At 43.1% G+C, this 12314-nt stretch overlaps 1 protein-coding gene across 2 annotated transcripts in view; it reads right to left on the bottom strand.

Annotated features, from left to right (window-relative positions):
- The window catches only part of DNAJC6 (DnaJ heat shock protein family (Hsp40) member C6), a 161762-nt gene that overhangs the window by 40413 nt on the left and 109035 nt on the right, over window positions 1-12314 (bottom strand). For both annotated transcript variants that reach the window (XM_008066164.2, XM_021716620.1), the window contains exon 5: window positions 2635-2757. In XM_008066164.2, the coding sequence (XP_008064355.1) occupies window positions 2635-2757 (123 nt within the window). The remainder of the gene's footprint in view (window positions 1-2634; window positions 2758-12314) is intronic.

The following is a 12314-nucleotide window of genomic DNA, read 5'->3' as shown; positions in this document are numbered from 1 at the left end:
CGAGGCTGCGGTGGCCGGGAGCGGCCACTGCACTCCAGTCTGGGTGACAGAGTGAGACTCCAACTCAAAAACAAAAACAAAAACAAAAAAACAGACTCATTTTGTGACCCTCATGATTCTAAGAAAACTGATAGGCTTCGTTTTTATATCTTCATCAAAGTTGTTGATTCCAAGAGTGACTAAATAAAACCTGATCCATTAGTCACCTGACTTTGGAAGCAGATATTCAGTCACAACTCAAATAAATGTATAACAACCTAGCCCAAATTGGGAACTATCTTCCAGGAGTCCAACAAACTATCTCGACTGGTCTATGAGTCATGTGAAATGTTCAGTTGTTTTGCTAGGTGTGTTCTTGAGGAGCCAGTGAGGACTCCATCTTTTCTAAGACTTCAAAGTCATCTACGCAAAAATACATCAGAATTTTGCCACGAATCACCATCAGGCTTGCCAGCCTGCAACTTCCCAGGACCAACCTCCTCCATCTTTTGGGGAAACTCTCCTCTCTCCATTGCCCTACACCTCTTCTTCCTGCACCCTCATCGCTGCCTCTCCCAGTTCTTTCAGCATTCTGTCGCATAATTTAACTCTAGAGAGCGGGTTAATTATAGGGGTTGTGAGGCTCTCTTATCTCGCCACCTATCAGCTTTGTCCTTTTTAGCTTGACATTTGCTCCCTCTGATCAAGGAATTAGAATTAAAAGGTTAAGATTAAGTGTATGCCACGCGCTTCAGGAATTTGTTGTTGTCCTTATTCCAAACATTGTTTTAAAAAAGAAAACACATTTTTCTTGATCTTAATTCTTTTGGGAATTTCATCTTCCTGGCTCTTTTTCACAGTTCCATGCTCTTCGCTCCATGTTTCCTCCTTTTCTCTGTCTTGCGTGTATTTTTTTTAAGTTTTGTTTTTTAAGTTAAATACAAGTATATGCTAATTATTTTTCAGAAAACACAGTATATTAAGATACAAATAAGGGCCCCCACCCCCAACTCTCTCTGCTCACCAAAGTCTTGGCATGGATTCCATCCAGCTTGTGCACATCCTGTGAAGGGAGGCTGTGGAAACACACCCAGTAGCACCACAGGCCTTTGTCGCTTCTTTTTTCTTCTTCAATGGGTTTTTATTCTTTACAATTTTATCACTAGAACTGGGAGTCTCTGGTCTCTACTGAGCTATCTTCCTTACACAGCTGTCAGAGACACAGCCTCTCTGAACTTCTAGAAAATTCTTGAGTGTAGACAAAATCACCAAGGTGCTTAAGGCTGCTTAGTCCCCAAAAGTCAAGTGCTCTGTTACATAATCTATTGTGCCTTGGAAAGGAAAACCCTTTGGTCTTTAAATTCCTACAAACACCAAGTGTTTTTCCTTTAGTACCAAGAGTTTGGGGATGAGAAGTGGAAAGAAGAAAGAGTGTTCTTCAACTTTTTTCCTCGCTTTAGCCAGCTGTCACTCAAGAAAGGGCAGGGATGGAGAATCAAGTAATATTACAACAGAAACATATACACTAGGGTGTATAGAAGCAGTGAATTTTTCCAGCTTTCATGCTCAGATCCTCCATTTGTGTATCCACTTGTTCGTGTATTCAACCCATTCTTCAAACTTTTCATGCTTGGGGAACAAAGGCAAAGAAGGCACACCCAGTGCTTTCCTGCAAGATGATCATGGTCTACTGGGAAAACAAGCAAGGGAAGAGCTTGGAATGATGCAGAGTGTTACATGCCACAGAAGACATTTAGATATACGGTGGCAATGTCTGCATTGTAAAAATATTCACCAGAAAGATTTTACTGAAAGCTGGGTTTCAAAGGGTAGCTGAAGTCTGAGAAGATGGTTTGGGGAAAGAAACTCTGGGAAGTCAATGGTCAGAAAAACCATCAGTGCTGCCAAGAATGTCTCTAAAATACAGTCCATCTACATGATTTCTTATAAGAACATAGGTGCCTTTTTTTTTTTTTTTTTTTTTTTTAAGCCAGGGTTCCCACTTTGTTACCCAGGCTGGAGTGCCACAGCACAATCACGGCTGCAGCCTTGACCTCCTGGGCTCAAGCGCTCCTTCTGCCTCAGCCTCCTGAGGAGCTGGGACCATAGGCGCTTTCCATCACATGCCTGGCTCAATTTTTTCCCCCTGTAGACACAAAGTCTCACTATATCGTCCAAGCTGGTCTTGAACTCTTGGGCTCAAGCAATCCTCCTGTCTTGCCCTCCCACCGTGCTAGGATTACAGACATAATCCTGGTAAGGCATAGGTGTCTTTTTCTTTTATTTTTATCAAACACAAATAGGAAGAAAAATAAATACGCCAATATGTTTATGTCCATTTCATTCACACAAAGATCAATGGCATTACCGCCTGGGCACCACAACACTTATTTCTGCATCTTTTATAATACTAAGCACATCCCAGAGTCTCCACGGTATATGGGCTGTGTACACATCTGCCTCTCCCACTCAAGCTTTAAGCCATGAAGAAGAACCCCTGCCCCATATTTCCACCCCTCACATTACCTAACTCTTAAGTATGGGCTCAACAAATCCTATTAAGCTCAAATGCCACCTGTCCACCATTCTGCATCAGCCCATCAATATTTGACCAAACCAAAGCATCCCCACCACCATCAGCAGAAGGTTACTCACCAAGCAGTGGACAACGCAGACGTTTTTGGGATTCTGTAGTAGCCAGTTATACATATTCCGACATACGGCAAATAGGTTGTGCAGACTGGGGGCCTGCCTGATGGGCCAGCTGCATTCTGAGACCTAAGGGAGCAAGGAACAGGAAATGAGCTCCCCCAGCGACCTCCTCTCCAAAGGTAGGCATCGTACCAAGCAACTCCCAGAAATGATGCCACATCCTTTTAATGTCACCAGACCAGAGTTGAGAACAGGGTCCAAATGCAAAAAGAAGAGGGGTCTGATGCAGTTTTTAAAAATACATTAATTCTGTTTCAGTAAAAGTATGAAAACACATTTTGAAAAACATTTTAAATCACACTAGACCATTTTCACTACACGTTTGGATCTTTTTCTGTTTTGTGAGCTTGCATAGAGGCAATTTCTATTAAGTATAAGATGTTTTGACCTCCATGCTAAATGCTTAATTAGAGAATTAATTTATAAATCCTACGCTTTTCCTAATTTTATATCTCCGCTTTCACGGTAACATGAAAAGTGCTCCAGCGTGAGCCAAAGGCAGGCTTGGGCATGGATTTCTCTTCTCTCTCTCTCAGTCTCTCTCTCTTTGAATTGGAGCCCCACTCTGTTGTCAAGGCTGGAGTGCAGTGGCACACTCATGGCCACCGCAACCTCGACCTGCTGGACTCCTGTGATCCTTCTGCCTCAGCCTTCCAAGTAGCCGGAGCTACCACGCCCAGCAGTTTTTTATTTATTGTAGAGATGAGGTCTCACCAAGTTGCCTGGGTGGGTCTCGAACCCATGGGCTCAGGCAATCCACTTACCTTGGCCTCCCAAAGTGCTGGGATTACAAACTGAGCCACCGCGCCCGGGCTCTCTCTCTCTCTCTCTCTCTTTTTTTGAGTCAGAGTCTCACTCCATCGCCAAGGCTGGAGTGCAGTGGCACACTCATGGCCACCGCAGCCTTGACCTACTGGGCTCCTGTGATCCTTTTGCCTCAGCCTTCCAAGTAGTTGGAACTACAGGGGCACTCTACCATGACTGGCTAATTTTTCTAATTTTTGATTTATTGTAGAGACAAGGTTTCGCCAAGTTGCCTGAGCTGGTCTTGAACCCGTGAACTCAGGCAATCCACTCGCCTCAGCCTCCCAATTTGCTGGGACAACACACTGAGCCACCGAGCCTGGCCTACATTTTTCTCTTTTAATGAAGGGACACTAAATTCCCAGAGGCACTGAGCACACACATTCCTTGAACACACTGTGGAGCATCAACTATGCTGTAACAATGCATCTTGGCTCTGATCATGAGACAGACACTAATAGGGTCCCCATTTTTCAGATGAGAAAACTGACTCTCAGAGGTTGTCTTCTCCAGAGTCACACTGCTGACCAGCACCAGCAATATAGCCCAGGTCTTCGAATATACATCATCGTGCTACAGCAGTATAGTGGTTGAGATTATCATCTGTCTCAAATACACTAGGCATCAGCCCCAACTGCTTAGATATTTGCTAACTGAACTAAAAGACAATAAGGAGAAGCTTAGATGTGGACAAACTTTGTGACCTCTTTCTTCATAAAATGCAGTGAATAGTACCTACCTACATACCTCACAGGGCTGTGGATAATACATGAGAATGTACTTCAAGGGCTTTTCTCAGAATCTCATACACACAACATGATCAATAAATGGTAGCTATTCTTGTTGTTGTTGTTGTTTCATCAGGTAACTGCCAACACAAAGCCCTGAAGTCAGATAGAGCTGGCCACGTTTGGGAAAAAAAGGAATTCTTGCCCTGTCTGGCGAGAATGCAGACCGAAGGACCAGATCCTACAAGGTCTCATGAGAGAGTTGGGAGAGCACTGAAGAAGAAGCAGCTCTCAGATCAGCACTTTCCAGATCTCCCAACCTCAGTATAGAGGATGGAAGCGGAAGGCAGGAGACTAAAGCCAGGGAGACTGGTCAGGAGGTGGCGAGGAGAGGACGTAAGGGAGGGTGGCAGCGTGGGATGGCTGAGTGGCAGTGGGTGCAAACACACCCGAGGGATTCAGGAGACACACGAGTGGAACACCTGGACAGGAGACTCGGCGACAGGTCACATGGTGGCAGCACGTGCATGTGGATGGGCAGACTTGAGAGACAGCAGGGCAGGAAGTGGGGGAGGAAATAGCTGAAGATGACCCCCAGGTTTCCAGCTTGAATGGCTGGATAGGAGAAGAGGAGCCAGGTGCCATCTCCTGCGAAAGGGAATTCTGGCGAAGTAACGGGTTGTATATACAGTGCGTCGTCAGACGCGCCCTGCAGTACTGACACCACTGCCCTAAGAAAGCCCGAATGGTACTCCACATCTTTAAAATAAAAATCAAAAAAAGAAAACCCCAACAGCTCAAATTCCCTATGTTTGACTGGGGGCAAAGGCGGCAGGAGGAACTTCTTGCCTCGGCCCCTTTCTGGTAACCAGATGAAAACTAAGCAAAATATAAATGGGAAATCATCTGTGGTCTCTGTGAGGCTGATATCTGAAAGCAAACACACACAGCTTCTCTCTCTGGGGCTGCCAAGAAAGCTCAGTCTTTTTAGTTATTTTGTAACATTTTTCTGCAAGATAATTGTGGGGCAATGGCGGGGGACCTTCCATGTTACCCGTTTTTGTGTATATTTGGGACTTATAAACATGGTTTATTAAACAAAGTATTTGAAATGCTTGACGTAGCTACCAAATGATCCAGGGTGACCCGGTATCAGGCCTCTGCCAATTTAAACTCTGTAATGGTTTGCCCCTTTTATCCGACAGGATTCAACACTGTTTCTGGTCTAATCTTTACCTTCAAATATATTCCCCACTGATGTGCTCTCAAGGAACAGAAATGACTTATTGACTAAAAATATAGAATAACTGGGAAGATAAATTTTGCTGTCAGAGGAATTATAAAATGTACATTTGCCTACAAGCTGCTTCCTGTGTGCGATGTTTTTTCTTCCCTTGGTAAACTCCTATTCATCCTTCCAAAACCAAGTTCAAATACTCTCTTGTCTTTGACAGTTTCTCTAAAACCCATAGACAAACATACTTAGTCATCTTTGTACTCATACCTGTGTCTATATTTATCTACTACGGTTTTTATCAGTAGAGCCACATGGTTAAGGCCACAGGCTGGGTTTTCACCCTGGAACTACCACCCATGATCTGATTAGCCTTAGGCAACTTCCCAACCTCTCCAAGCCTCAATTATCTTGCGTGTAAAGTCTAAATGGGCATTATAGGATTGTTGTGAGAATTAAGTAGCACAACATGTACACAGTAAGTGCTAGCTTATTGTCAAGCTGTCCTGAATCAACTGTTTGTATCTGTCTCCCCCTTTAAACACTGAGATCCATGAGGAGAGAGACCATAGCTTCTTGATTTTTGTCTGCCCCATGTTCACTCAAATGGCAGGTGCTCAGGAGATTTGATAACCAGATGAATGAGTGAAAGAATAATGGAGTGAAGCTCATTTGGCAATTCCTTTTTGTAATAAGATTTGTCTATATATATGATATCTTGAGGAAGGAACAGGTGAATCAATTTTGATTTTTTTAAAAGATTGCTCCAGAATAAAAGTATGGGAAATTTATTTCCCCAGGCAATATTTTTAAAGGTCTTAAAATCCATGTCAGGGGCAACCCCCTCGGGTCCTCTCCTACTGTGGGAGCTCTTCTTTCCTCTTAAGAAATCCTGCTTTAAAAAATAAAAAAAAGCTCTCTCTCTCTCTCTCTCTCTCTCTCTCTCTCTCACACACACACACACACACACACACACACACCCCAAATGTCAATTCCTGTAATGAGTCTCAGCTAAAAGTTGGCTAAATTATCCTTAGCACAATAGGCTAATAGCTCCAGAATCATTAACTCAATCAAGTAAATAATATTAATTTAAAGTACTCCATAATTATATATTTACTTGAGATATAATTATACACCATGAAGCAAACATACAATTAGATTTTTTTTAAAAAAGCATGTGCTCTGTCTAAAAGGAGAAAACATTAAGGCATAAACGAAATCCCAAAAATTGTTAAAAAGAAATCCAATCACTGCAAGCTATTTCTACAGCATTCTGGGGCTCAAAGCGTCACATAATAAGCACAGTGCTGGGGTATGTGACACTTCATGATGCTGTCTCCAGCCTTGCTGAATACTTCCTGAAGCTGCCGACCCCAGAGGACACACATGGATTACAGGGCTGCCACAATCCACCCAGGGGAGAAACAAGAGGCCAGAACATCACCAGGGCTGGATGCCATTCAGCGTTCATCTCGCCATCGTCCCTAGCATGAGAAGGGATGGCAGAAGCATCCATTTACTAAGCATAAGAGCAAAGGGCTCTGCAGAGAATAAGACCAAAGTGCCACATCCAGTGTTTCATGGTTCTTACACCCTTTTTGGAGGACAGGGGTATTTTGGTCTGTCATTTATTGTAGCACCTTATTATGACCAATGTTATTCATAGCTACCACTTGCTGAATGCTGACTCTGAGCAAGACACTGCTATCAAATTCATTCCTTACAACAAACCTACAAAAAAAAAGAAAAACTACTCACAAGCATTTTACTCAAGAGAAAACAGAGTCCAAGGAGAGGTGAAGTGACTTACCCAGGAAGAAGAACAGCTGAGATGTGAACCTGGGGTCCTTCTTAAAGTTTAAAGTTTGTATGCATTGTTTAATTTCCTCCCAATTAAAAAAATAAAATTTGTGTACTCTCCATTATACTACACTGTCTGATGACTGGTTATTAACAATATTTCCATCTTATATCGGTGGGGTGGTTACAGCTTCAAGTGATGGCTGTATTTTGCCAAGGTTAAGACATTCAACCCCAGGAGGCTACATAGCTAGAATGTGGGGCTCTCTGGTTCCCAGCCCCCAGCCCAGGGGCTAGTTTTCTGCCCCCTATTTCCTGTCCTGTCGCTGATGCGTGGTGGAAAAGGAAAGATGAAGCATGAACTGTGAAGTCACTCCACTATAGCCAACCCCCCTCTCCCGCCTCAAGCCCAAGCAGAAACACCTGGGAGCTGTGGTGACCTCATATGTGAGCTCCAGAAAGAACATGGGAGAAAATGCCAACCTTTAACCATGAGCCCTTTCAGATGCCCAAGTTGATAACACATTTCCCAAAAATCAGGTGGTTCTCGAAGGGAGAGAAATCTGACCAGACTCTGTGGTGCAAAAATGGGCAGCAGGAAGGAAGACCCTGACCGCCTGGCTACTGGCTTCTGTGCTGCTAACAGGGGCTTGTCGTACTGTCCCTCCTGGCAGGACCAAGGAAGGAGAGGGTACGTGACACTGGAATGACACTGACCAGATCAACGAACTTGAGGGTCAAGTTAGACTTGGGGCCCATTCATCCAGTCTTCCCTTATTGCCAACAGCAATGCCAAGAAATGTGAAAAGGTTCCCGCTATTCTGGGGCATAGCTATAAACCTTCCATGCAAAAATGGAACCAGTGTGTATACACACACGCACGCAGTGGATGGGTGCTGTGTTTATGTTGGGGGCGATGAGAAAGGCTTGAGTATAGATAGTGGTAATGACTACACAACATTGTGAATGTAATGAATGCTGTATAATTACAAATGGTTAAAATGATAGGTTATGTTAGGATATTTTACCGTATCATTTTTTAAAAAGGAACGGAAACAGAAGGTTAAACGCTCTGAAGCCCACCAATGAATCTAAAAACACAGAGGAGTCATGTGTCCATTTAACTCAGATTAAAAACATCTGGTTAGCAAGGTGCATCTCAGTCTCTAGGACTTCATTGTCAGCGTCAGTACTTTGGTTTCCTCAAGGGGGATATCGGCTATGAAAAGTCATTAAGGCTCAGTGCCTCCCCTGCAGTCCCAAATAGGTATTCCAGAACCTGCCTTTGAATACAGAGCTGTATGTCAGGCACTGTTTGGGACTCGAGCCTCTGCTAAACTGAAACAAAACAGAGTCTTATTTTGACAGTCTGTTACGTATGCAAATCCTGAGGAAAATGTTATGTGATTTATTCATTACAATTCCTGTCAACCAGTGTGGCTTCTAAGCATAAAAGCTAATCAAAATCAGAATGATGACCCTCAGCATGTAAAATCTTCCTGGACACAGCCTGTCTCTGCCACCACCACCACTTGCACCCCCAAAGACACAATCACATAACCATAGTGTAAAGTGACTGAGTTCAGGTTTCAAGGCCCAGAGATCTATGATGTAGACAGAGCCAGTCTCCCACGAGTCTATAAATGAAACCCAGTCCCACGTTTGGTCTTTTCCAACACTTGTTTTTATGGAAGACTCTGCCATCTGCATTCATTAAAACAAGACTCAGTTGCAGACCTAGCACTCCACTGAGCTAGAAGGAAGAAGAAATGGTTCTGGATCTCAGGGCCTGGAGAAGGTGAAAAGGAGGAAGACGTTTCCAAGTCATGCAACAATGAAATGCAAATTAATTAATTTAGTGCTGGGGAGAGAAAGGCCCGGGAATTGGATCAAAGGGATGTAGCCAGAGAAAAAACAAAGCTGAGATGAGACCGTCTTCCTGAGATGCCACTAAAGAGATAGGCCAGAGAATCCAGGTCTGCCGAATTATGGGCCCATGTGGGGAAGGATTAAAGTTGTAGAGCCATCCTGAGTCTAAGGGGCCATCCTGAGTCTTCCATCCTGTTGGAAAAGCCTTGCGGTCAGTGGACTCCGCTCCCTAGCAAAGTCAGGCTTACAAAGATGGAGAGTGTGTGGCATGGGTGGCTTTTCAGGGAGGAGTTGGCTTTTCATGCAAGGACACAGGGTAAGAGCGCACGCGTGTGTGTGTGGGCACATCCCCAACTGGAGCATGAAGAACAATAAAAAATGAAACTGGAGAGGGAGAGGGAGGCCAGGCCATGAAGAGTTTCACAAGGCTCATTCTACAATGTGTGTAGACAAGCAATGACCCCACACAAGCCTTCTGCGTGCTTTAAGGTCAGGCCGTCACTACTGTCTCCCTTCACTAATCTCCCTCAGCGGGTGTCATGAACATTATTTGCACTTGACTTTAGAATGTCCTGGGTTCTCTCTCCTACCTAGGCTTAAGTGCCTTCAAAACACGAAACAAATACTTATTTTGTATCCGTGGTGTTTAGCAATTCTTGGCACAGTCACTCTTTGGAGAAACATTGATCAGCCATGCTCGACACTGTTGTAGGCAACTGATCTTCTAGGACAAGTGAGGGCAGCCCAGGATAGATACTCAGTACAAAGGGGACCCCCCAACATCCAGAATTTATTTATAAAAAATAGTGTATTTATTCTCACATGTTTAAACTTCAGTCACCTTCAAAGTACTCTCCGTGTGATGCAATACACCTATTGAGACGCTCTTTCCACAGCTCAAAACAGTTTTGAACTTGTCAATGTTGATCCCTGCTGTTTTTGTTTCACCTCTTTCACATCAGCAAAAGGCATCCCTTTGAGGACTTTTTTCACCAAAAAAAAAACCAAAGTCATTCAGGGTAACATTGGGAGAATAAGGGGAGTGGGGCACAGGGTTTATGCCATTTTGGGTCCAAAACTGCTGAGACAGTGCAGTGTGGGCAAGTGTGCTTATAAATCACCCATCATGAAATGGGCAAACACATTGAAAGACTCTCTAAAAAAAAAAAAATCGCTGAAGCCAAATGCAGCCTCTCACAGCAATGTGAGCTGGTACACGGATGTCAGTGGGTTCCTAGAATACTTACCAAGCAAGGGAAGCCTGAACTACAAGAGGCCCACCCTCCAAAAAATAATTCTGGGTCTTTTGGAATCCTCCCCTCATATGTCATTCCTGACTCCTTTGGTAAACTGTTAAGTCCAGTCACAAAGTTTTTGGTTACACCATAGAAGCTATTCTTTAAAGATATCTTTTTTTTTTTTAAAGCAGGATTTATTGAGAGGACAGAAAAACTCCCAGGGCAGGAGGAAACCCCAGGGGGTTGCCCTCTTTAAAGATATCTTTATAGAGATTGCATTTTATAAATAAAGCACAGAGAGACATCTTCATATGTATGAATGCTTCTATAATGATGCTCTAGCTTTATTTTCTTTTAGAGGGAAGTTGTTCCAAATATCATAGATCCTTCAAGATCAAATAGAATTTTTATGAAATACTGTGTAAAATGTTTCACAGTCCTTCAATTATGAAAATGATGGCACTGACTTGGTCTCCAAACAAGAAAAATAAGTTCAAAAGATTTGCACTGAGCCAGGAACGGGATTTCCACATTTTTGTTTGATGTTAATTCACTTGCTCTTAATTAGGTAATAGATGGAATAAGATTCGGAAGGTGAGTTTACTGCAGTGGATTTTAAAGAGCTGCATGTAAAATCTCCATCATAGAACCATTTAGATCAAGCCATTCCACAGTGGCTTTATCAGTGCTTCTCACAGAGGGGTCACATCAAGAGCAGCACCTAGGAAGTTGTTAGAAATGCAGATTCTCACCCCTCCATTGTCTTATCGAAACATAAGTCTGTGTTGAACAAGCCCTGCAAGTGATTCTGATGCACACATTTGAGACGGTTCACAGAACACGCTAAAAAAACAAACTGCCTTGAACAAAACCCTCCCACATCTTATGGGGCATATTAGAGCAGAAAGAACATACTGACCAACCTTCTTGTGTGTTTCACAGATGGAGACACTGAGGCCCAGAGACTATACGTAGGCATCGGAATTTGGAGCCAAACGTGTCCTGGCATGTCAACCAGTTATCGTTCTGCAGATTTGAAATCAACTTTTACTTTCAAGGGTCCAGGCGTAGAAAGCCCATTCTTTCTGTCAATAGACCCAGATGAAGTGGCAGGACCAAGCATATCCAAGGCTAAGTCAAAAATATTTGAAGATATTCTTCAGGGGAAAAAATCTCATTTTAGTGATTAAATCAAGAATTCAGTAGCCAGAAATACCAGGCTCGATGTTCACACCTAAGCCAGCTCTCAAAATTCTTTAACCAGCCTGAAACTAGGAATATTTCTCTGCCTAGTCCAAAAAGTTCCTTAAAGGGATAATCCAGCTTTTCAAAGTAATACTGTCAGCCCAGGGTAATTTTAAGAGCACAAGCCTTAAACCACTTGGACGAGTTACCATACCTCTCTGTGCCTCAGATTGTTCAACTGCCTCAGAGGACTGTTGAGAGAATTAAGTGATATACTATATATAAAGTTCTTAGCACAGTGCAAACGCTCTCATTATTATCCTTATTAGTAACAGTATTACCAAACCTATGGTGTGGACTGTTTATATGCTAACCTTCACTAATGAAAGAGGCACATTTACTGAATGTCAGAAATAAATTTCCATTCATACTGGTGTGTCTGGACTGGTCTCACCACACTGCTTCAATCCTGATGCCCAAGTAGCAATAAGGAAGTGTCAAAGGCATAATTTTTGTTACAGTTTAAGGGTAGCCAACTGCCCTACTTAGCAGTTGAAGCCTCCAATTTGAGCCTCACGAACAATGTGCCAAGAAGCAACTGGCCACCAGTGAATTTGAGACTCCAACTTAGATGGTATTTCATTGACAGATACACTTTTCTGTAAATATCCTTGCCCAAGGGAAGGCTTCAGAATATCTCTTAACAGCCTAATAAATATTTTGTGAATAAAAGCATCCAGAGTTTATAGTTTTCACATCTAT

This window comes from Carlito syrichta, unplaced genomic scaffold (assembly GCF_000164805.1).
Source record: "Carlito syrichta isolate Samal-C Ts95f unplaced genomic scaffold, Tarsius_syrichta-2.0.1 Scaffold308850, whole genome shotgun sequence".
Lineage (NCBI taxonomy): Eukaryota > Metazoa > Chordata > Mammalia > Primates > Tarsiidae > Carlito > Carlito syrichta.
The sequence above is the reverse complement of the archived record's forward strand: the minus strand, read 5'-3'. Positions and strand labels throughout refer to the sequence as shown.